The 26553-nt window shown below is 37.3% G+C and overlaps 1 protein-coding gene across 1 annotated transcript; it reads left to right on the top strand.

The window, feature by feature from the left end:
* Window positions 1–1043: 1043 nt before the first annotated feature.
* On the top strand, window positions 1044–25345 carry LOC144615290 (EF-hand calcium-binding domain-containing protein 13-like). Its single transcript, XM_081794642.1, has 9 exons — window positions 1044–1176; window positions 5069–5141; window positions 11570–11713; window positions 12047–12115; window positions 15531–15671; window positions 19639–19710; window positions 20596–20739; window positions 21206–21277; window positions 24825–25345. Exons 1-9 carry the CDS (start codon window positions 1162–1164, stop codon window positions 25109–25111), a joined length of 1017 nt encoding a protein of 338 aa, XP_081650768.1. The 5' UTR covers window positions 1044–1161; the 3' UTR covers window positions 25112–25345.
* The last annotated feature ends 1208 nt before the right edge of the window (window positions 25346–26553 follow it).

Here is a 26553-nt window from a genome sequence, read left to right as displayed (position 1 = left end):
TTGTCTCTGTAACATAACTTTAAGTGAAATAAGGCAATAAAGTTTTGATGTAAACTTCTTTGTAATGCTTCACAATTATTTCAGGGTCCACATATGAAGTATTATGTAGCTGTAGGCATCATGGTTGACCAGTTACATACGTCTACTTGAAAGGCACAGTAGTTAAGAGCATGGGCTTTGGAAATATCGTGCCTGGATTTGAATCCTGGCCCTGCCACTTAATACCAGTGTATTCTTTAGTAAATCACTTAACCTCACAAACCTCGGGGCGCCTGGGTGGCTCAGTTGGTTAAGCGCCCAACTTCAGCTCAGGTCATGATTTCGCGGTTAGTGAGTTTGAGCCCCACGTTGGAGTCTGTGCTGACAGCTCCGAACCCGGAGCCTGCTTCAGATTCTGCATCTTTGTCTCTCTCTGACCCTTCCCCGCTCGTGGTCTGTCTGTCTGTCTGTCTCTCTCAAAAATAAATAAACATTAAATTTTTTTTTTAAATCTCACTAACCTCAATTCCTTCATCTGAAAAATGGGGATAATAATGCCTATCTTGGAATTATTATAGGTAATAATAGACTTAAGTAGGTAAAGTAGAAGTACTCAGAAGAGTCTCCAGCACTTAGTGTTCAGTAACTGCTAGCTGTTACAATACACAATGGTTTTTTTTGTTTTTTTTTTTTGTTTTTTTTTTTTTTTCAACATTTTTTATTTATTTTTGGGACAGAGAGAGACAGAGCATGAACGGGGGAGGGGCAGAGAGAGAGGGAGACACAGAATCAGAAACAGGCTCCAGGCTCCGAGCCATCAGCCCAGAGCCTGACGCGGGGCTCGAACTCACGGACCGCGAGATCGTGACCTGGCTGAAGTCGGACGTTTAACCGACTGCGCCACCCAGGCGCCCCTACACAATGGTTTTTAAAACTACTAGTAATTTCATGTAAAGTTCTTTTATGCAACTCAAGCCCATTAAGTGAAAGTGAACAATGTACTCTTATTTCTGCTGTTGAAGCACGTTTTTGCTCTTTTTTTTTTTTTCTCAGTGACACAGCTACTCTTCATTACTATTCAAATTCTCCAGAATGATCTAATTGATGTCTCTAGCCTCAAGGCATTATTGATGAACAATGACTTTCATGCAGCTAATGTTTTACTTGATGAAGTATTAAGACATGGACCTGAACATGGTTAGTAGTCTGAATGCATCTAGTTGTAAAGGCCATCATCTACCAGTGGGGATGGGAGATGTATGGATGGGATATACAGCAATGGAGGGCACCCTGGGGGGGGGGGGGGGGCGCTGCAGTGAGATGACTGGTGAGCACCAGTGCCACCATAGTGTGCCAAGCCTGAGCTCTGTGAAACTGAACAGATGGGTGAGTCTGGGCCTACTTTATCCCTGTGGGTGGTGGTACTTGGGAGATGAGGTCACTTTGTGAACTGACTGGCACGGGCAGTATTCAGTCAGAATGCCATGCACAGAGTACAACAGAGTCCGTGAGGCCCTTCGCCACGTGTTAACCCTTTGGAAGGTAAACTATGCTGATATCCAGGAATACCTCAGGGGGTGTTGCCTGCGGCATTGGCTCAAGGAAGCAGATGTTTATAAATGTACAAAATAACTGCGTTATTTTAATGACTGGTATTGTTGAATATCATTTTTGTTACGTTTTCAAAAGAGTTGGGGAATATTCTTTACTTTCCTATTCTCTGTAAGAGATTTTTTTTCTTCCTCAAATGTTAAGCAGAACTCACAGGTGAAGCCTTATGGGCCTAGAGTTTTATTTATGGAAAAATTCTGGACTATTGATTTAATTTCTGAAATTGTATGGTATTACCAAGAAAATATTCTATTTTCCTGTCAATTTTGGCAGGCTGTGTCTTTATAGGAATTTGTCCACTTCATCTGACTTTTCAAATGTATTGGATAAAGTTGTCCTTGACATCTGCTTTTTATCTTTTTTGATTTCTGCTTCATCTGTAATGATACCTTCATTTTCATCCTCAATATTAGTGACTTAGAGCTTTTTTTTCCCCCCACTCCACCTCCACAGAGTTTTTCTTTTCCTTTTTGTAAAATTGAGATAGAATGGGCATATAATAACATTATGTAAGTTTAGAGTGTCCAATGTGTTGATTTGATACATTTATATATTGCAATATAATTATCACTGTAATGTTATCTAACACCTCTATCACATCACGTAATTATCACAATTTCTTTTTTTGTGGTGAGAACATTTAAGATCTAGTCTCTTAGCAACTTTCAATTATGTAATACAGTATTAGATCAGCACAGCATTAGATTTCCAGAATTTATTCATTTTAACTGCAAATTTGTACTTTTTAACAGTATCTCCCCAATCACCCCACCCCCTAAGTCCTTGGTAACCACCATTCTGCTCTCTTTCTGTGAGATCGGCTTTTTTAGATTCCACATATTAGCGATATATACAACATTTGTCTTTGGCTTATCTCCTCTAAGCATAAGGACTTCAAGATCCTACCATCTTGTTGCAAATGACAGGATTTCTCTCTTTCTCATGGCTGAAAAATATTCTGTTGTCTATTTTCACACTACCTCTGTTTATTCATCTGTTGATGAGCACTTAGATTGTTTCCATATTTTAGCTATTGTGAATAATGCTGAAATAGACACAGGAGTATGTCTTCAAGATCCTGTTTTCGTTTCCTTTGAATATACACTTGTAAGGGGAATTGATGGTTCATATCGTAGTTCTATTTTTAATTTTGAGGGGAATTTCTATACTATTGTCCATAGTGGCTGCACCAATCTACATTGCCACCAACAGTGTATGAGGGTTCCCATTCTCCACATCATCACAAATCCTTATCTCCGGTCTTCTTGATGATAGCCATTCTAACGGGTTTGAGCAATATCTCATTGTGGTTATGATTTGCATTTCCCTGATGGTTAGTGATGTTGAACACCTTTTCATGCACCTGTTGGTCATTTGGATGTCTTCTTTGGGAAAATGCCTATTCTATTGCTCTGCCCATTTTTAAAATAGTTCATTTGCTTGTTTGTTATTGAGCTGTGTGAATTCTTTGTTATATATTTTGGATAATAATCCTTTATCAGATATATGGTTTGCAAATATTTTCTCTCATTCTGTAGGTTGCCTTTTCATTTTGCCGATTGTTTCTTTTGCTGTACAAAAGTTTTTAAGTTGAATGTAGTTCTGGGGTGCCTGGGTGGCTCAGTCGGTTAAGCGTCCGACTACAGCCAGTTAAGCTTTCGACATCAGGTCTTGATCTCATGATTCTTGAGTTCAAGCACCATGTCGGGCTCTGTGCTGACAGCTTGGAGCTTGCTTCAGTTTCTGTGTCTCCCTCTCTCTCTGCCCCTCCCTGCTCATGCTCTGTGTCTTTCTCTCTCTCAAATAAATAAACATTAAAAAAAAGAAAAATCTTAAATGGCATCTAGTTCTACTTGTTGATTTCTGCTTTTGTTGTTTGTGCTTTTGGTGTCATGTCCAAAAAATCATTGCCAAGACCAATGTCTGAAAGCTGTTTCCTTATGTTTTCTTTACAGTATCAGATCTTACAATTAAATCTTTAATTCATTTTGAGGTAATTTTGGGGAGTATCCCAAGTGGTTATTCAGTTTCCCAACACCATTTGTTGAAGAGACCATCCTTTCTCCATTGAATGTTCTTGGCTGCCTCGTCAAATATTAGTTGAGCATATGTGGGGTTTATTTCTGGGCTCTGTCACTTCTGCTGTAAACTTTTCTACTTTTTTTTTTTTTTTTTTTTGCATTGGGTTTTTTTTTTTTTCTTCCTTTTCTCTCTCCCCCTCCTTTTTTTTTTTTTTTTTTCCTTTTGGTTCTTTTCATGTCTATCCTTTATGTCCCTTACTATAGTTTGTCATATCCATTCTACCTTGTGTACCTTTACTTTACTTGAGTCTTTATTTTGGAGCTGACTTGGTCTTTCTACACAGTCTATTTTCTGAGTTGTTGGCTCCCATCTCAGATCTTCCTTTGTCCATTTCTATCCTGATTTGTTGAAAGAGTTGAGGGTGTTGGGTGGCACATTCAGTGTGGAGCTCTGTCTTCAGTTTCTACTGAAGTAAATGAAGTCCGTTTACTTTAATGGCACCTTTGGGGCAGAGGGTGGGAGGTGGGGGTAGTGAGCCTTCTGACATTTTGATACTGTTTAGTAGGGACTTCATCTTTAACTGCTTCTTTCTTTTCCTTCACCACCAAATTCTGTGCACTGAGTTCCACATCAAGATGCCATCTTTGGTCCTATGGATTTCTAAGCCTTTTTCTTAGATTTCTCCAGAGTAAATTTAGGTGGTTACCATTATCCTAAAAGTAGTGTTTCTTAACCTTTAAAAAAAAATATCACTCCCCTAAGGAGACTTTTTAGACATTTTTGTCTTTTTCACCATCCCACACGCTATGAATGTTTAATGCCAAAAATAAATATTTGCTTATGTACTGTGGCCACAAACCATTGTAATGGCTAAGATTTTTTCCCCTCCAAGAACCTGTTTTCCTTCCTGAAAGCCTATCACCCTCAGTGAAAATGCATGTCCTAAAGGTATCTAGAACTTTAGTTTCTGCTTATACTGCTAAACCCTATTTTCTAGAATTTCACTTAGATGTTAACACATTTGTAAGGAATATTGGCCTATAGCCTCTTTGCCTGCCCACCGTGTGTTTGTTTTGTTTTGCTTTTGTAGTTTTTGGACAAGTAGGAGCTACTGAAGGGTTTTATTCAGAGGAGTAACCAGATTTTTTTTTTAAAGAGAAAGACCTCTCTTGCTGCATTGTTTAAAATAAATGGAGAGAAATGAGACTGATGCGATAGATTTTTAGCAATGCTATTGTAATAGCATAGGCATTAACTAATATAGTGATATATTCAAGCAGTATTTGGAAATAATTGAATAGAAATTGATAATCATATGTATGCAGAAGTTAAGGAAGAAGGAACAGTACAGGCTGACCCCCGGGCTTTTCACCTTTGTTATAACTTGACTATTAACTGCTGACAGATTAATTCAGAAGCAGTAATTCCTTCATCTACATTTTACTTTGCATTACAGAAAATGGCAAGATTACCTTTGAAGAATTTTTTTATTAAGTTCTGTGATACATTGAACATGCCTAAAGCCTCAGGTGAGTTCCACTTAATATGTATCTACTGGCTCTGTGTGGAAGGACAGGCAGTGGTTTTCATGTTAAAACAACACAGGATTGGGGCGTCTGTGTCACTCAGTTGGTTGAGCAACTGACTCTTGACTTCGGCTCAGGTCATGATTCCAGGGTCATGGGCTCAACCTGCATCCATTCGCGCTGAGTATGAAGCCTGCTTAAGATTTCCTCTCTCCCTTCATCCTTCTCCCCAGCTTGTGCTCTCTCTCTCCCTAAAATAGTAAACAAACAAACAAACAAAGATGTTTTTAAAAAAAAGATGTTTTTTAAAACATCTTTTAAAAAACACACAGGATTAGATAAAGCACAGGTAAGTAAGAAACAATATAAAGATAAAACAATATAGGGGCACCTTGGTGGCTCAGTTGTTTAAGCGTCAGACTTTGGCTCAGGTCATGATCTTGTGGTCTGTGAGTTGGAGCCCCCCATCAGGGTCTGTGCTGACAGCTCAGAGCCTGGAGCCTGCTTCGGATTCTGTGTCTCCCTCCCTCACTGCTCCTCCCCCACTCGCTCTCGGTTTCCCTGTCTCTCTCTTTCTCAAAAATAAACAAACATTAAATTTTTTTAAAGATAAAACAATACAGTATTAGTTTATATAACTTGTGTTTGAATTATATGGCAAAGACTGCTAAATTTACCCCAAACTCAAAGTTATGGGTGGTTTTACTTTGATAGTGCTAGAAAAATATTAGATTATATACTGTTCTCTGAGATTATTCACTAGGTATATCTGACCTGAATTTATTAGAATATTATAAACAATGAGAAAATAATTTTTAGAATGCAAATTGGTGCAGCCACTGTGGAAGACAATATGGAGTTTCCTCAAAAAGTTAAAAATAGAACTACCCTATGACCCAGCAATTTCACTACTAGGTATTTACACAAAAGGTATACAAATACTAATTTGAAGGGCCACATGCACCCTGATGTTTATAGCAGCATTGTCAACAATTGCCAAATTATGGGAAAAACCCAAATGTCCATGGATTGATGAATGAATAAAGAAGTTATGGTGTATGTATATTTATATGTAATGGAATATTACTCAGCCATCAAAAGAATGAAATCTTGCCATTTGCAACAATGTGGATGGAACCAGACTGGATTATGCTAAGTGAGATAAGTCAGGCAGAGAAAGACAAATACCTATGATTTCACACATGTGGAATTTAAGAAACAAAACGAATGAACATAGGGGAAGGTGGGGGAAAGAGAGAAGCAAACCATATGAAGAGTCTTAACTATAGTGAACAAACTGAGGGTTGGTGGAAGGAGGTGGGCGGGGGATGGGCTAAAAGGATGATGGGTATTGAGGGCATTTGTTACGTTGAACACTGGGTGTCATATGTAAGTGATGAATCACTAAATTCTACTGAAACCAATAGTACACTATATGTTGACTAACTAGAATTTGAATAAAAATTTGAAAAATAAAAAGAAGACAACTTTAAAACTTTTGACCAACCTAGCAAAGTGGATTTTATACCTATCTTTTCTGTTTTTATGTATTCTCAACTACTCTCTTGACTATATTTTTGAGGAGCAAATTTATATTTATTGCAGTATAACTTGCGTGTAGTAAAATTCACCTTTTTTTAGGTATATTGTTTTTTGAATTCTTAAAAATAATGTCATGTAACCATTACTAAACAGCACATAGACTGTATCACCACAGAAGTTTCTTTGTGTCCTTTTGTAGTCCATCCATTTCGCTAACCCTCATTCCTGGTGACCCCTGATCTATTCTTTGACTCTAAAGTTTTGCCTTTTCTAGGTTGTCATGTAAATGGAATCATAACATATGAAGCTCATTTGAGTCTGGCTTCTTTCACATAGCATATTATACTTTACATTCATCAACTTTTTGCATGCAGTGTGTTTATTTTTATTGATGAGTATTATTCCATTACATGAATGTAATGTTTGTATATTTACCAATTGATAAACTATTGAAGTTTCCTGGGTTTTGGTGATTATGAGTGAAGCTGCTATAAATATTTATGTACAGGTATTTGTGTGGACATATATTTTCATTTCTCCTAGTTGAATACCTAGAAATGGGATTGCTGGGATATATATTTAAATTGATAGAAACTGCCAAACATCAATTTATGATAGATAACATCCATTTATGATTAAAAAAAACCTCTCAACAAAGTGTGTACAGAAGAAACATACCTCAGCTTAATGAAGGCCATATACGAAAGGCCACATATATGCTCAATGGGGAAAAACTGAAAGCTTTTCTTCTAAGATCAGGAACAAGACAAGGATGCCTATTCTTGCCAGTTTTTTTGTTTTGTTTTGTTTACTAAAATATAGTTTACATAAAATGTTATATTAGTTTCAGGCATACAACATAGTGATTCAATAATTCTATGTATTGCTCACGTCTCACCATGATAAGTGTAGTTATCATCTGTCACAATAAAATGTTATTACAGTGTTATTGACTATATTCCCTATGCCGTAATTTTTCTCACTACTTTTACTCAACTTGTGTTCATAGTATTGGAAGTCCTACCGAGAACAATTAGGCAAGAAAAGGAAACAAAGTCATCCAAATTGGAAAGAAAGAAATAAAACTGTTACTATTTGCAGATAACACAATATTATATGTAGAAAACCCTAAAGGCCCTATTAAAAAAAAACTGTTAGAACTAATAAACAAATTCAGTAAAGTTGCACCATATGAAATCAAATAGAAAAACCAGTTGCATTTCTATTTGCTAATAAACTATCAGAAAGAAATTAAGAAAACTATCCCATTACAATTGCATTGAAAAGAATAAAATACCTAAGAATAAATTTAACCAAGGAGGTGAAAGACCTGTACACTGAAAACTATAAGACATTGAAGAAAGAAATTGAAGATGATGCAAATGAATGGAAAGATATTCCATGCTTGTGGAGTCAAAGAATTAATAATGTTAAAATGTCCATACTACCCAAAGCGATATACGGGCTCAATGCAATCCCTATCAAAATTCCAATGGCATTTTTCACACCTAGAACAAACAATCCTAAAATTTGTATGGAGCCATAGAAAACCCTGATAGCCAAAGCAATCTTGAGAAAGAACAAAGCTGGAGCCATCATACTTTCTGATTCCAAACTTTATTACAAAAGTATAGTAATCAAAACTCTATGGTATTGGCATAAAAACAGACATCAGTGGAACAGAACAGAGAGCTCAGAAATAAACCCTTGCATATACGGTCAATTCATTTATGACAAACGAGGCAAGAATATATAGTGGGGAAAGGACAGATTCTTCAATAAGTGGTGTTGGGAAAACTAGACAACCACATGCAAAAGAATGAAACTGGATTCCTATCTTAGACTATGATTAAATACTTGCTCTTGTAAGACCTGAAACCATAAAACTCCTGGAAGAGGAGCGCCTGGGTGACTCAGGTAAGTGTCTGGCTTGGCTCAGGTCATGATCTCGCGGTCTGTGGGCGTCGGGCTCTGTGCTGACAGCTCGGAGCCTGGAGCCTGCTTCGGATTCTGTGTCTCCCTCTCTCTCCTCCCCTCCCCGGCTCATGCTCGCTCTCTCTCTCTCTCTCTCTCTCTCTCTGTCTCACAAAAACAAATGAAAAATGTTAAAAAAATTTTTTTAACGTTTAAAAAAAATCTAGGAAAAAACATAGGCAGTAAGCTCTCTGACATCCATCTTGGAAAAAATTTAAAAAAAAAACAATTTTATCTATTAATACAATATCATAGGTAAAGTCAAAGAACAAATAACAATATGGTAGAAACTATAATGTATATCACAGAAGAAAAATAGAAAAATGGGCAAAAGTCATGGATATATAAATCATAAAAAAGATCTTAAATGGCTTATGAACATATTAAGAGATGTTTGATTTTACTCATAATAAGAAATATGCAAATTGAAATGGACATACAATTTCTCACCCATTAGATTGGCAAAAATTGAAAACCTTCACAACTGTTAGGTTGTAGAGAAAAAGACGTTTACCTATAGCTGGTGGGCGTTTAACATGCTACCAGTCTAATGGAGGGAATTTGGCAATGTCTAACAAAACTACATATGCCTTTACCTTTGGACCCAGCAATCCTGCTTCTAGGAATTTTCCCTGAAGATACCTTCCAACAATGTGAAAATATAGATACATAAGATTATTCATTACAGAATTATTTGAGATGGCAAAAGAATGAAAATACTTAATGTGTAAACATTGGAGGTTAGTTGAATAAACTTTAGTTTCTATGTACAGTAGAGTATTATACAACTCTAAAAAAGAATTTTTTAAAAAGGAGTTTCAGGGGTGCCTGCATGACTTAGTCGGTTAGGCGTCCGACTTTGGCTCAGGTCATGATCTCACGGCTCGTGAGTTCAAGCCCCGTGCCAGCCTGGAGTCTGCCTTGGATTCTGTGTCTCCATCTCTCTCTGCCCCTCCCCTACTCATGCTCGCAGGCGCGCTCTCTCTCTTTCAAAAATAAACATTAAGAAAAAAGAATTTCATACCACTACTTTTTGTACTACTGATTTTATACCTTTCCAGCATTTAAAACTACAAATTTCCCTCTGAGCACTTTCACAGCATCTCACAAAATTTTATATGTTGTGATTTGATAATCACTTATTTAAAATATTTTCTTTTTTTTTTAAATTTTTTTTTTTCAACGTTTTTTATTTATTTTTGGGACAGAGAGAGACAGAGCATGAACGGGGGAGGGGCAGAGAGAGAGGGAGACACAGAATCGGAAACAGGCTCCAGGCTCCGAGCCATCAGCCCAGAGCCTGACGCGGGGCTCGAACTCACGGACCGCGAGATCGTGACCTGGCTGAAGTCGGACGCTTAACCGACTGCGCCACCCAGGCGCCCTAAAATATTTTCTAATTTACCTTGTGATATCTCATTTGAAACATGAGTTATTTAGAAATGTACTATTTAGGGGCACCTGGGTGGCTCAGTTGGTTAAGTGTCCAACTTCGGCTCAGGTCATGATCTCATGGTTCCTGGGTCGGAGCCTCGTGTCGGGCTCTGTGCTGACAGCTCAGAGCCTGGAGCTGCTTCGGATTCTGTGTCTCCCTCTCTGTCTGCCCCTCTCCCACCCACGCTCTGCCTCTCTCTGTCTCTCAAAAATAAATCAACATTAAAAAAATTAAAGAACTATATTATTTAATTTCCAAATATTTGGACATGTGCTAGGGATCTTGTTACTGATTTCTAATGTAATACACCTTGGTCAGAGAATTTATTTCGTACAATTTAAATTCTTTTAAATTCATTAAGATTTGGTTCAAAGACTAGCATGTGGTCTACCTAGGTGAATATTCCATGTGCACTTGAAAGAATGTATATTCTGTAGTTGTTGGGTAGTGTTCTATAAATATCATTTGGTTAGATTGTTTGCTAGTTTTGTTGGATATTCTAATTTCTGATTCTTTTTAAACATTAAAATTTTTTTTGTTTTAATATTTATTTTTGAGAGAGAGAGGGAGGGAGGGAGGGAGAGAGAGAGAGAGAGAGAGATAGAGAGAGAGAGAGAGAGAGAACGAGCAGGGGAAGGGCAGAGAGAGAGGGAAACACAGAATCCAAAGCAGGCTCCAGGCTCTGAGCTGTCAGCACAGAGCCCAACACAGGGCTCTAACTCATGAACTGTGAGATCGTGACCTAAGCCAAAGTCAGACACTTAACTGACTGAGCCACCCAGGCGCCCTTAATTCTTCCTGATGTTTATTCTAGTTGTTCTATTAATTACTAAGTGCAAGATTTTCAAATCTGCAGTTCTGATTATGGGTTCATGCATTCCTCCCTTTAATTCTGCAAGTTTTTGCTATATTTGGAAGGCTCTTGTTAGATGCATGCACATTTGATATTGTTGCAAAATTTAATGTATATGACCTTATGAAATGTACTTTGTCTGTTGCTCTCTTTTGTCTTATTTTTGCTGCTCTTCTGTTTCTTTCCCCCAGTTTCCTTACTTATATTTATACATTTCTGTGTACCTATTGTCACCTATTTTAAATTATTGTAGGTACATAAATAAATACAAATACTGCCTTTTCTCTTAAGTATAATTTTATATCTTGGGAGATTTTTTTCCCCACTTTTTTTTAAATATAAAGGAGACGGGTGTCTGGGTGGCTCAGTCGGTTGAGCGTCTGACTTCAACTCAGGTCATGATCTCGCGGTCTGTGAGTTCGAGCCCCGTGTCAGGCTCTGTGCTGACAGCTCAGAGCCTGGAGCCTGCTTCAGATTCTGTGTCTCCCTCTGTCTCTGCCCCTCTCCAGCTCATGCTCTGTCTTTCTCTCTCTCTCTGTCAAAAATAAATAAACATTAAAAAAAATTAAAATATAAAGGAGAAACATGAAAATTCCTTTCTAACTGAAGGTGATTATCTCTTCCCAGGAAATAAAAATCAATTTTACAACATCAACATTTACAAAAATGAACTTAAAGACATTCCTGTACTTCAGCAAAATTTAAATGCCATTGGAATCTATCTAACAGATGATAAAATAAAGGAGACTTTGGATAACACTAATCCTAACGGTGAGTAATTATTTCAATTTAAAATAACAAATTTTGCATATTTCAGAAGTTTCACTCTAAATGCCAAAGGAAATATACTGCCATATATCTTTTAAAAGAGAAATTAAAAGTTGTTTCTTGTCTATCAATTTACGGGTTTTTATCAGAGGAATTGATGTTCAAAGTGCATCTCTGACAGCTTTATTTTAGGTCTATTCTGCATATCACATGTGTCACAATAGGATTACCAGTCCTCTCCATTATTTTTGTGTTTATAGCTCTGGTGTTATAACATCAAATGGTCCTTTTTACAATAATACCTAAATTCTTTCTTTTTTTCTTTTTTAAAAAAAGATGAAGTGGTGAGTTTTAAGGATTTCATCAGAGAATTGAACAACAGTGATGAATTTATCGAGTGCCACAGTAAGTATGAAATTCAAAATGCATATGAACAGAAACTTCATTTTTGGGGGTTGGTGTATGTATAGGTATGTGTGTATATAGACTTTATATATACTCTACCAAACCCCCCTTTTATGCATTTTCTCATTTAAACTCAGTTCATGTTGTAAACTCTAGGTTTTCACACATAGATGCATATTTTCCATACTGTAATATTCTTGAATTATTTAAAAAAATTTCTGTTGTCTCTCTTTCTTCCTTGTCATGTGTTTTATTGCTATATTCTTTCTTTTGTCCTCACTAATGCTGATGGGGTTATCCATCTTATAATCAAAGTAACAGGTTTGCTTTTTTAAATCACATCTAATGACTTTTCCCCTCTGTATTCTTATCTTTCTTGTTTATTTCTTCATATATATATTTTTTTACATTTGCTCTCTATCTCCTTGTGAAAAACACTGGCTAAATGCTTAACTTTTTTCGGTTTGTTTTGAAATTTCAGCACAGTTCTATCATGGGGACACTAAAAACAGCCTTGGACCACAGACATTGAGATTGAGAACTGTAGTCCTAAAACTGGGGTTTTAAAAGAAGTATTGAAATAAGTGGATTCTCTCTAAATAATCTGTACTTGGAATGCAGTTCCACTCACTATCTCAGGATAAGTTTGGTGGGAACCTTGACAAATTAATGCTATATTCATTATAGAAGATTATAGATCTATGAATAGCTAAGACCCTTTTGGGAAAAAAAAAGATAAAGATCTTGCTTTGTCACATGTTAGTACATAGCATAATGCTGTTTTAATATAGACCTGTGAAAATAGACCAGTGCATCACAATATGGAACCCAGTAGAGACTTCTATTAATGGGAACTCGGAATGTGATAGAAATGACATCATCAGTTAGTGGGGGAAAAGATGTATTATTTAGCTTCTGATTTGAGAAAATTGCCTTACAATGCAGAGAAAATGAAGTAGAATCCCTATGTCATACCATATACAAAAATAACCTTCAAAGAATCAAATGAATGTTAAAATGGATCTCAAAGATTAAACTATAAAGCTGTTGGAAGAAAATGCAAGAAAAACTATTGTGCCTTGTGGTTATGGATGCCTTCTTAAAGATGTTACTCCCCAAAAGCACAACCATGGGGTAAAAAAGGATTTGATCACATCAAAATTAAGGATTTCTGGTAAATGAAGGACTCTAAAACATGTAACAGACTGGAAGAAGATAATTACAAGATAACTAACAAAAAATTAATATCTCAAATATAAGGGAATTCTGCAAATCAACAGTAGAAAGAAAGAAATCAATTGGAAAAATAAGTAAGGATATAAGACTTAGTATACAGGAGGAGAAACCCACATAGCTAAATATGTGTATGAAGAGAGTTGGCAATACTCACAAATTGCTAGTGAGTAGGTAAAATGGTACAGCATTCCAGATTGCAATCTAGCAGTACTTGTCAAATTCAGTATGCATATTTCTTATGATCCAATAATTCTATTGTCAGATAAATAGCCCAGAGAAGTTTCTTGTAGAGACATGTACAGGGATGCTCCCTGCAACATTATGGGAGGGAAGAAATGAAAACAATCTATGAGTCCATGATTTGGGAAATGGTTGAATAAAATATGGTCCATACATACACGTCATAACAGTAAACTAGATTTACATTTGCACCAGAGAGAGACCTCAGTAATAATACGGTTCCATGAAGAAAGGAAAAAATGGAATACGTGTATAACAAAGAATGCTTTATATAAGTTGGATTTCTACTAATGCCCATAAAACACAACCATATTTATATCTATTTCCAGGTAAACACTGAATTCTAAATAGATAAGATTGAAATAGACGGATTGAAAGAAATTGAGAAAGAGATTGAGATTGAAGTGACAATATTAACAAAGTTGACTTCAGAAACAGATTAGAGTACTCTGTATGCTAAAAACATACACATTCTTTTCAAATACTTATGGAATATCCACAAAAATAGATGATGTATTTAAGCCACAAATAAAAATTTCAGTGAATTCTGAAAATCAGAAGTCATTCAGACCACATAGTCTGACCATGATGTTGTGACATTAAAATTATTTGTGAAAGAAAGGAAAAGTGTTGCTTTTAAGATGAAAAACAAATTGCCTTGTAAGTAATTCCTTGGTGGAAGAATAAAAGAAACCTGAAAGATTTTAGAAATGATGACAGTGAAAGCACTATGTATCAAATCGTGTAGAGTGTGACCAAAACAATCTTACAGGATATTTTATAGCATTAAATGCTTTTATTAGAAAACAAGAAATATCAAAAATAATTTATCTTTTTTTAAGTTTATTTATTTTCGGAGAGAGAGTGCATATGACGGGGGGGAAGAGCAGAGAGAGAGAAGGACAGAATCCCAAGCAGGCTCCTTGCTGTCAGCGCAGCTGACATGATCATGACCTGGGCCAAAATGAAGAGTGGGACGCTTAACCGACTGAGACACCCAGGCGCCTCCAGAACAATTTATCTTAAACGTTCAGTTTACAGAGCTAACCAGCAGCATAAACAACAAAAGAGCAGTACAATCCCCCTGAAAAGTGCTAGTCAGGAGCTAACAAAGTGGAAAGTTGAAGTTAGTGAAATAGAACACACACACACACACACACACACACACACACACACACACGCACTTATCCATATAACCAAAAGTTGGTTCTTTCAAAAGACTAATAAAGAACTCTTTAGGAAGTATGATGAAGGGGAAAAAATAGGGAGGACATAATAAAGAAGACAGTTGTAACTTGGATACAAGGGAGATTAAAAGATATAAATGAATAACACTTGAGTTAGTAAAGCAACAAATTATTGGCATGTCATCAACAACACTGTCATTCTTTCCAAATGTTTAGATAAAGACAGAAAGGGCTGCCTTTTTTTAAATGTTTGTTTATTTATTTTTGAGAGAGAGAGAGTGAGCGAGCATGAGTAGGGAAGGGGCAGAGAGAGAGAGTGCCAGAAGATCTGAAGCTGGCTCTGCGCTGACAGCACAGAGCCTGATGTGGGGCTCGAGCTCACAAACCGTGAGATCAAGACCTGAGCCAAAGTCAGACACTTAACTGACTGAGCCACCCAAGTGCCCCCTTTTGTTTCCCCATCATGGCACTATTTTCTTAGAGATAATTTTGGTATTTTGTTGTTTTGTTTACCTTCCTGTGTTGAACTAGTAAGGTAAACTATTTCAGTGTGTCTTGTTTTCTGATATAAGCATTGTAAACCTATAAATGTTGTAGAGCTTTCAGTTTGGAGAATATTTCAGAGAGGCAAAATCTCTCAAGACTGGGTATTCTAGAAAATGAATACATCTCACCCAAATCAAGTTGTTATGTGCTTCTCTGGATAGACTGACCAACTAGATATCTTTGTATTTTGTCATGTCTCTGTTTAGGAATAGAAGATGCATGTAACGTTGTTAATAGTGTCTTTGATAGGAAAGTTGAAGTTACAGACCTTTTATCTGCGTTGGAGGGCCTGGAGAAACCTTTAAATGAAGAAAAACCTGAGGTGTTACTGAACTCTGAAACAGATGGTGAGTTCTTGAGTTACCTCTCAGTTTTCCTGTTTAGACTATACGTGTTCATGCTGGCTCATTTTTTTTTTTTTTTTTTTTTTAAGAATACTAATACCATAGGTTTAGGAAGATTGTTATGGGACTGCTATGTTTATAAACTGGTTACTGAGAATTGTTGTAACCCTTTTGGAAAGTGTGTGGATACTCTTCTTTATTTGGAGAAGACTAGTAGAAACAAGTACTGTTTTATCCAGGTTTTAAAATCAGATACTTCTTGGGGTGCCTGGGTAGCTCAGTCAGTTAAGCGTCCAACTCATGATTTTGGCTCAGGTCATGATCTCACGGTTTGAGATCACGATCTCACAGTGCTCTGCACTGACGGACGGAGCCTGCCTGGGATTCTCTCTCTCTCTGCTCTCTGCCCTTCCCCTGTTCTCTCCCTCTCTCTCTTCCTCCAAACATAAATAAATAACCATTAAAAATGTTTAAAAAGATGTTTCAAACATTTTAAAAAATAAATAAAATCAGATACTTCTTTTTTAAAGATTTTTAAAAATGTTTTTATTTATTTTTGAGGGAGAGAGAGTGGAGGAGGGTCAGAGAGAGGGAACACAGAGTCTGAAGCAGGCTCCAGGCTCTAAGGTGTCAGCACAGAGCCTGACACGGGGCTCAAACTCATGGACCACGAGATTATGACCTGAGCCGAAGTCAGACGCTTGACTACTGAGCCACCCAGGCGCCCCATCTTTTTTCTTTTTAGGTCATTTATGCTAGCGGTTTGTCAATTTTAATAACTCTTAACTAATTCCTGGCTTTCTGATCCTCTCTATCGTGTTTATTGTTTCCTCAATTTATGTTTTCATCTGTATCATTTTCTTCTCTACCATTGATTTTGTGACATTTTGTATATATATTTCACATATAGAATGAAATGATCACAACGATAGATCTAGTTAACACGTCACCATGCATAGTTAAAAAGGGGTTTTTTTCTTATGTTGAGAAATTTTAAGATTTACTCTCTGAGCAACCTGCGAATATGCAATACAGTATATTTTTGGATATATATGTATTTTCTATTCTTTTAATTTCACTCTTTCTGTACTCTTCTAAAAAAAGATAAATTTGAAAACATGTAAGGGAAACTAAAATTTGAAAAGAAAGAAACAGGACTTAAAGAAATTAAAAATATAATAATTAAAATTAATTAGCAGACAACAATATTAGCAGATTAAACATAGGTGAAGAGAGAAATATGAAGTGCAAAGGAGTTTGAAGAAATTATACAGAATGCAGCATAGAAAGACAGAGTTGGAATATAGGAAAGAGGTTAGTGGCGCTGGGGTGGCTCAGTTGATTGAGTATCAGATTTCTGCTCAGGTCATGATCTTGTGGTTTGTGAGTTAGAGCCCTGCATTGGGCTCACTGCTGTAAACATGGAGCCCTCTTCAGATCCTCTGTCTCCCTCTCTGCACATCTCCTACTCTCTCTCTCTCCCCCAAATAAATAAACATTAAAAAAAAGAAGAAGAAGAAGCTAAAAGGAAGGCAGAATGAAGAGGTCTACTTATTGTGGCAATCAGTTTGAAATATATATGTGTATCTGATTACGTTATATATTAGTTACAACTAATATAATGTTACATGTCAGTTATATCTCAGTAAAGCTAGAAAAAGAAAGAATGAAAAGATGTGATATATAGCCACACAGGAGAGAAGAGACAGAGTGGTTGCAGAGAAAATATTTGGAGAACTATAGCTGAGAATTTTCCAGAATGAGAAAGACCTAAACCTACCAATACAAGAATTCCAGTGAATCCCACATAGGATGAAAGGAAATCCATACATAGGGTTATCATGATGAAACTGTGACATACCAAAGAGAAAGAAAAATCTTAAAGGTAGCTAGAGAGAAAAGTCAAATTATCTATAAAGGAGGAACGTTTTCTTATTCTTGATATTTTTTTCTGGGTCTTGAAATCTAGAGAAACATTTTTGTAAATTGAGGATAACCACCCCACGTTCCCCTCCACTTTGGGAGGAACTTAGGCTTTGTCTGAGCCTTTGAAACTACAAACTAAAATTCATCCAATTTTGTTTTGTTTTGTCTTTGGCAAACACTCTTTGGGTAAAAACAGTCGCCGTGTTTCTGGATTACAGCCTTTCATCAGTTGTTTGGTCTGGGAATTTCTTACTTTCTTGGCAACACATTGATGAATTCAAGATTTTTTTTAAATTTTTTTTTTTAACATTTATTTTTGAGACAGAGAGAGACAGAGCATGAGTCGGGGAGGGTCAGAAAGAGAGAGGGAGACACAGAATCTGAAACAGGCTCCAGACTCCAAGCTGTCGGCACAGAGCCCGACGCGGGGCTCGAACTCACGGACTGTGAGATCATGACCTGAGCTGGAGTCGGACGCTTAACCGACTGAGCCACCCAGGCGCCCCAAGATTTTTTTTTTTATAGCAATAATTTTATTTAGAATTTTTAGTTGTTTTTAGTAGGAGGGCTGATCCAGATATCTGGCTACTAAATACCAGAAATTGAAATCATTTTTTTCTTTCAATTAAATTAAATCAGACCCTGGGGGCAGGGTGGTTGATTACTGGCACCCTCTCCCATTCCAAAGTCACACCATAATGTGGGAGACAGAGGAAGAGCTTTTAAAACTTCCTTGCATTGTGTTTCTACTGATGCTTTGTTGTTGGAGCCTGTGGTAATCCTGCATCTGTGTGAAGGGAAGCTCCCACAGGGTAATTCTCACTCTTTCCCATCAAACCTCTAGTCTCTCAACCCCTCCCTGTCCCTCTCTTTCCTTCTGTCTCTGTCTCCAGACAAACTCTTCCTCTCTATTTAGGCATTTGGCATATTTTCTTCAATGATTCTAGGTTTTTGCAAACATAGTCCCTACCAAAACTCTCAGTCTACAAAAATCTCAGGAGTGAGGAAATATTTAAGGCCAAGCTAACTGCTTCGAATAGGAAAGATGGGTCAAATTATCCTGCCACTTCAAAAGGTATAGTGCCATAGCTCCAATATTTGCCATTTAGATAAATTACAATAGACTTCAATAGAGAAGGGTAACTTTTGAATCAGGCTCTGCAGAGTCCGCTAACTCAAATGCCTGCGGTAGCCAGGCACGTAATGCAAAATTAATAAAATGAGTTGGCTGTAAGACAAAAGGAAGGGGTGTGGACTGTAAGGTAACTTGAGAGCATGTGTCCTAGATGAAGATAGTTAAATTCAAATGGAAAGAAAACCCCACCACTCCCTAGGACAATGGACATGACTGACTCTCAGCTATATTCAGTCTGTGGGCTACCAGCCTATGACCCCTGAAGCAGGCTTCTGTAGGAGTGGGAAAACAATCTTTTCCTTCTGCCCTTCTAGGTTCCCAGCTGGAGCTCTGTAACAAGAGACAGATCAACAAGAGAAAAGCATTCAAAGTTAATATAAATTTTACATGAAAGGGAAATATTCATAAGGAGTTGTTAAAGCTGAATGTTTTGGTGTTAGCTTTGATGAAGTGTGGAAAGTGGTAGAAAACTGTGATAGGACAAAATGAGATGAGCTGAGGGTGGTAAACCAGGGGAAACTTAGTAAGGTCTGTTCGTTCAGATTCCTCTTGGTGTCCCTCCAACCCTCAGTCTTCAGAGATAAGGATGCACCCTCCCTCTGGGTATAGCAAGGGCATCTCTCACATGAGTGTCTTATGACCTGCCTCGGGGCAGGGGATGGGGAGGTCTGAATCCTAACTGTACCTTGCAATTCCCAGATTGTGTTTCCTTGCATTCCCTTTTTGTGTGTGTGTACGTGTGTGTGTGTGTGTGTGTGCACACGCACATGCTCATAATCTAAGTGTATTTCTTACCATGCATTATGGTCACAGAAGTTTGAAAGCTGAATGAAATTGAAACAATACCAGATCCCTGCTTTAATGAGCTTAAAATCTATTTAAATTCCATTTTATTTCTTAACTTTGCAGAAAGTAAAAAGATCTTAAAAGATGTAATTGATGTTTTCATTAATTCACCTAAACCATCAACACCATTCAATAGTAAGTATAGTAAAAGAATGAAAATTAAAAGTAAATTTCTAAGATCATTCAATGGTATTCTTTTTCTAAAATATAGTTTGTTTTCCCCTGTATTTTTAATTCCTTAAGTTTTCTTTGCTGTATCAAGATGTTATAATCTGCTTTCTTATTCCTTATCATATTTAATCTGTGCTTTGACTGTAATGAATTATTTAGAATTACATTCCTAGAATATGCTTTCTTAAAGCAAAATAGTTTGTCTCAGTATATGCTCCAGTATAAGGTACACATTTTCTCCCCTGGTGAATCTAATACAATTTTCTCTCACCTCCGATAATTTCCATATGCTTCTTTTTCTCACCTATAGTGAAACGTTAAAAAAAAGTACAAAAAAAAAAAAAAAAAAGGATTTACTGCATGTAATACTAGTAGGTAGGCTAGCAAGAAAGAGAGGCTTTCTAATGCCTAGGAGAGGGTGTGACTGTTTTTCAGAGTATAACAGATTTATATTTTTCAGTTTTCCTTTTGCCAACTAGCTGGGTTCTATTTTTGATATTTGACTTCATTCTAAGCTATTTATTATCAAGCTGTTCTTGAAATGCTTTACAGTCTATGAAAGACTGGAGCATGTAGTAGAAAAACCTTTGAGGAGAAATAGTTAATAAATAAAAGCAAACTTCTACAAAATGTTGCAGAAACTCAACTTTTAGCTGGCTAGGGGTATGTTAAATTTTGCTTATTGTTTAAGTGACTTCTGAAAACAGAGCCCACTGACATGTTTTGAAAGCCCTCTAACTCAGAATTCCTTTTGTAATGCATCTACTCTGTGCAGGTTAGGGTGTTAAGTCTAAAAAAGGGCTTTGCCTCAACTTCCTCATCACTTCTCTATTCTTGACATGTTTACAGATTTATTTAAAGAGATTACAACTCTTGATAAGATCAGAAATGATAAGATGCCTATAAATGAGCTGAGGTCCCAACTCCGGAAGGCTAGAATTCTATTAAGCAACAAGACGTTCCAGGAAATTCTGGGTCAAGCATCTATTGATGGTGAGTCCTTTTTAAAAGAACAATCTCTGTTGAAGTCCTAGTTTTACTGTGTGCTTGGGATATGTTTTATATATGTATGTTTTAGATAAACTAGGTCTTAGAAACATAATGAGAATGTAGGCATACTGAGAACAAATTAAAATTAATATTTTTTTACTCTTGGAAATATTTTTAAGAGTCACCCTCTGTCTGGCATCACATTTGTAAAATGTATACATCAATATTTAATTAAGACAAATAATACCGTTAGAATTTTTTCTTGTTTTAAGGGAATAGATTCGTGGTAAAATTATTTTAAATTGATTAGTTTTTATCTGGCTAATTTTCAGACATTAACAAAATTTGTCCCCTCCCCCCCCCCCACCCCCCCCCACACACACACACCATTCCCTGTCATGGTTATTTTAATGATGATTATTAATATTGACACCTTGCCATTTTATAATCCTTATACTTTACTTTTTAGAAAATAGTGAAGTAAGTCTCAAACAAATTTTGGAGGCTTTGAACACAAATAAGCCAGCTCCTGAATTTGAAGGTGGGTCATATTTCCCATTGCCTTTTGTTATTATTAAACAGTATTGTGAGCTATAAATGATATTCAAAAGCTGTATATTTTTATAATTAAAAGTACACAGTTTGACATATGCACACACCTATAAATCTGTCATCACAATCAAGGTAATGAACACATCCCTGACCTGCAAAACTGCCTCATGCTCCTTTGTAATCTCTCCTGCCTTTTTCCCATCCTCTTCCTCATCCGTAGGCAACGACTGATCTGCTTTTTGCCAGTATAGATCCATTGGCATTTACCAGACTTTTATAAAATGGGTATATTCTTTTTTGCTAGATGCTTTCATTCAGCATAATTATTTTGAGATTCATCCACGTAGGATGTATCAGCAGTTCATTGTCATTTATTACTGGCATAGCACTCCATTTTGCTGATACACTGAAGTTTGTCTACTTACCTGGTGCGGCTCGTTAGGCTATTTCCAGTTTGGGGCTCTTATAAATAAAGCTGTTATGAACAGTTGTGTACAACAATATTCATCGTATGAATATATGCTTTCCTTTCTCTTGAGTAGTTACCAAAGATTGGCTGGTTCACATGGTAGGTGTATGTTTCACTTTTTAAGAAACTGCCAACTGGTTTCCAGAGTGGCCACACCATTTTACATTTCCACCAGCAGTGTATGAAGAGGTCCAATTCCTCCATATCCTTGGGAGTGCTTGGTGGAGTCAGTCTTTTTAATTTTAATCATTCTAATAAGTGTGTAGTAGTATCTCATTGTGGTTTTAATTTGTGTTTCCTCACTGATTAATGATGTTGAGCATCTTCTCATGTGCTTATTTGTCATCTGTGTATCTTTATAAAGTGTCTGTACAGATCTTTTTTAATGTTGGATGGGGGGGCGCCTGGGTGGCTCAGTCAATTAAGCGTCTGACTTCAGCTCAGGTCATGATCTCACGGTCCGTGAGTTCGAGCCCTGCGTTGGGCTCTGGGCTGATGGCTCGGAGCCTGGAGCCTGCTTCCAGTTCTGTGTCTCCCTCTCTCTCTGCCCCTCCCCCGTTCATGCTCTGTCTCTCTCTGTCTCAAAAATAAATAAACGTTAAAAAAAAATTAAAAAGTTGGATGGGTTTTGGGGCGCTTGGGTGGCTCAGTCGGTTAAGCGTCCGACTCGGCTCAGGTCATGATCTCACGGTTCGTGAGTTCAAGCCCTGCGTCAGGCTCTGTGCTGACAGCTCAGAACCTGGAGCCTGTTTCGGATTCTGTGTCTCCCTCTCTCTCTCTGACCCTTCCCTGTTCATGCTCTGTCTCTCTCTGTCTCAAAAATAAATAAACGTTAAAAAAAAATAAAAAAAAATAAAGTTGGATGGGTTTTTTTGTATTTCTGTTTGTATTCTGGATACATGTCCTTTATGAGATATATACTTAGCAAATATTTTCTCCGAGTCTTCTACTGAGCACATTTTTCTCTGAGTGTCTTCATTTTCTTAAGTGTCAAGAGCATTAGTTTTAATTTTGATGAAGTCCAGTTAATTAGTTTTTTTTTTCTTTTATATATTGTGCTTTTGGTGTCACATGTATGAAATCTTTGCCTCACCCAAGGTTACAAATGTTTTATTATATTTTCTTCTAAAAGTATTATGGGTTTTGGTTTTGCATTAAAAAATATTTTTTTAATATTTTTATTTATTTTTGAGAGAGAGAGAGAGAGAGAGAGAGAGAGAGAGAGAGAAAGCACAAGTGGGGGAGGGGCAGAGAGAGAGGGCGACAGAATCCAAAGCAAGACTCCAGGCTCTGAGCTATCAGCACAGAGCCTGAGGCGGGCTCAAACTCACGGGGAGATCATGACCTGAGCTGAAGTCGGATGCTTAACTTACTGAGCCACCCTGGCACCTCTGGTTTTGTATTTTAGCTCTGTGATCTATTTTGAGTTAATCTTTATATGTGGAATAAAGTATGGATCAGAGTTCCTTTTTGTTTTGTTTTGTTTTTGCATATGGACCTTCATTTGTTCCAGCACCACTGTTGAAAAGATTGTATTTTCTCTATACTTTCTATACGGAAATTCCTTTGTAGTTTTGTAACAAATAATATAAATATACATATATATTTATTTCCTGGATTCTCTCTTCTGTTCTATTAATCTTTGTCAGTTTTTTTTTTTTTTTTCAACGTTTTTTATTTATTTTTGGGACAGAGAGAGACAAAGCATGAATGGGGGAGGGGCAGAGAGAGAGGGAGACACAGAATCGGAAACAGGCTCCAGGCTCCGAGCCATCAGCCCAGAGCCTGACGCGGGGCTGGAACTCACGGACCGTGAGATCGTGACCTGGCTGAAGTCGGACGCTTAACCGACTGCGCCACCCAGGCGCCCCTCTTTGTCAGTTTTTACACAAACCACATTGTCTGACTGCTGTTGCTTTGCAATAAACATTGAAACCATTCAGGTAGTATTGGCCCTCTAACTTTGTTCTACTTTTAAAAAGTTGTTTTGACTGGGGCACCTGGGTGGTTCAGTCAGTTGAACGTCCGACTTCAGCTCAGGTCATGATCTCATGGTTCGTGGGTTTGAGCCCCATGTCAGGCTCTGTGCTGACAGCTCAGAGCCTGGAGCCTGCTTCGGATTCTGTGTCTCCCTCTCTCCCTGCCCCTCCCCTGCTTGCTCGCTCGCTCTCTCGCGCTCTCTCTCTCTCAAAAATAAACATTAAAAAAATGTAAAAAAAAAAGTTGTTTTGACTATTCTAGGACTTTTACACTGCCATGTGGATTTTAGAATCAGTTTGTAATGTCTACAAAAAAACCCTGCTGGGATTTATTGGAGAAATAAGGCACTCATGAATTAGGATTTGTTGGAAAATGTCTTATCTAATAATGTCTTACTAAATAGTACAACTCTTTCCTGCAATTCTTTTGAGTACCAGTACTTTGCCTCCTTTTAAATATTCTCTTAGATAAACTAGAGATTATAATCCAAACAGTGACCTTGAGTGTACCATGATTTGTGGGAGTCATTGAAAAGGCAGACAGAGGCTTGGCTCTAATCCTAAGGACCCCATTTAGAAGGGAAAATCCCTAGAGGTTTTAGATAAGAGCTGGGAATGGGGCACCTTAATACTCCCACACTCCTTGGCGGACTTCTAATAATAGAGTGAAAGTTATGAAGAATATGCAAAAAATGAAAGCAGTAGCAAAATAAGCAGAAGAAAATTCAGGACTAATATTTTTATACTCTGAAATTTGGGCTATTTCATATAGACAGAAGTAAGCCCCAAATTCTGTCTCATGCATATACAATGAAACATTTCCCTAAAAGATGCAATGGCCTATTTTAACTTTTGAGAAGCTGATACCTTGAGTGTATGATGATTTGTGTAACTCATTGGTAAGGCAGTTAAGTTAAAAAACAAAAACAAAACTGAGTCATCTTAGTTTTTTTAGTTTGAGACAAAAATAACTGAACATCTCAGGGAAATATGCTTGGAATAAAGGGATGTTTGGCTTATTAATTTTGGAATCATAATGATAATATTAATTGAAATATATGACCTATAGAATCCCCCTGTGTTTTCAGGTTTATGTACTGCCCTCCAAACTGTCAACTTGATGAACTGCAACAGAATTCAGATTGGTGACTTGAAAGATGCTTTTGATGACCTCAGTGTTTCTGTAAAGCCTGAAGAACACCAGATGTTAGTGAAAACGCTTGATGTTGATGGTATATATAACTACGTTGACTTTCCAAATAAAGTGATAGCAAATTTTCCATTCCCCTTCCCTATCCTCCATTCATCACTCCCCAATAATTTTTTTCTTTATTATCCTAATGGAAAAAGTACTCTAAGAGAGCGTGTCTACTGAGATCATAGATTTATCTTGACAGAAAAATCTTTGAATAAGATTAATAAGATTTTTTATGACCCATGAAGTATCCTGTGTTGATTCCATCAGAGTGTATCTGTGTGTATGTTTTTAGCATCTTCAGGGAAGGCAAGGTCATTCTCTGTGAAAGCTGTGCTGAAGGGAAACTGCTCTGAGCCAGGAAGAGACTGAGGGAGGACTTTCTCCCCTCTGCAGGAGACATTTGTGGGAGGAGACTGATTGAATCCTAAGAGGTTTCAGAGAAAACAAGGTATAATTTTCAAATTTTGCCAATTATTATGTGGTTCTTTTATTCATTTAAATTCAGTTCCTAAAAGTATTTTCTTTATCCCATTATTAAATGGGTTTAAGCATTGTTTCATTAATCATATTGACTGGAGCCGCTGTACAGCACAACTTATGGGTGCTTGTAAACAGCACCCTTCAGCGTTAGGCAGTGCCTGGCCTGTATGACTATGGGACAGACCTGATCCTGAGTGTCTTTGATATGTAAGGGGTCATGTAATGTGTCAGATAATCGAGTAAATATAAAATATTCATAGGAAGCTTTCAGTCTAGTTGGTGAGGCAAGCTGTAAACAACAAAAGGGTATATAACAATATAAGAGATAAAGGTTTAGTGAATTTACAATGGTATATGGCAGTACTTGAGTAATAGCCAGGGACATAGTGATGTGATGTGTTGTGATTTATAATAAGAAATATATATTTGCCCTTCAACCCCATTCCTGGCACGGAGCTCCTAAAACACTGGCAAATCCCTAAGTGATGAGAACTCTAGGGGCATCTGTTGTTCTAATAGGTGATTCTGGGAAGGCTTCTGGTTTCTAGGTGGGGACTTGTCACCATAAGGATAAGCCATGATTGGAACTTTGGAATTTTCAGCTCTATCCCCCACCCGCATTCTTCAGAAAACGGAGAGGGTCTGGAAATGGAGTGAATCATTGATTATGCCTATGTGAGGAGGTCTCCATAAAATCCTAATAGTATGGGGTTTGGGGAGTTTCCACGTTGGTGAACACATCTACATACCAGAAAGATAACTGACCCAACTCCACAGGGACAGAGCTGCCGTGCTTGGGATGCTCCCAGACCTCCCAGACCCTATGTATCTCTTCATCTGGCTGTTCATTTGTATATTTTATCATATCCTTTAATAAACTGATGAATGTTAAGTATTTCCCTGAGTTCTGTGAACTATTTTAGGAAATAATTGAGTCCAAGGGAGAGAAAGTCATGGGAACCTCCAATTTGTAGCCAAGTTGGACAGAAGTTGTAGGTAACCTGGGGACCTACTACTTGTGATTGGCATCTGCAGTGGAGGGGGAGCAGTCTCATGGGACTGAACCCTTAACCTGTGAGACCTGATGCCATCTCCAGGTAGATAGTGTCAGAATTGCGTTAAATTGTATGACACTCAGT

The sequence above is a fragment of the Panthera onca genome, chromosome Y (assembly GCF_046562875.1).
Source record: "Panthera onca isolate mPanOnc1 chromosome Y, mPanOnc1 haplotype 2, whole genome shotgun sequence".
Classification (NCBI taxonomy): domain Eukaryota; kingdom Metazoa; phylum Chordata; class Mammalia; order Carnivora; family Felidae; genus Panthera; species Panthera onca.
Note: the sequence above shows the minus strand (reverse complement) of the source record. Positions and strands in the feature narration are given on the sequence as shown.

Excerpts from the sequence above, each read along its gene's own strand:
- LOC144615290 (XM_081794642.1), top strand. Across the intron at positions 5,142-11,569 it reads GAACATGCCTAAAGCCTCAG|GAAATAAAAATCAATTTTAC; the intron begins GTGAGTTCCACT and ends ATCTCTTCCCAG. Across the intron at positions 21,278-24,824 it reads GCCAGCTCCTGAATTTGAAG|GTTTATGTACTGCCCTCCAA; the intron begins GTGGGTCATATT and ends CTGTGTTTTCAG.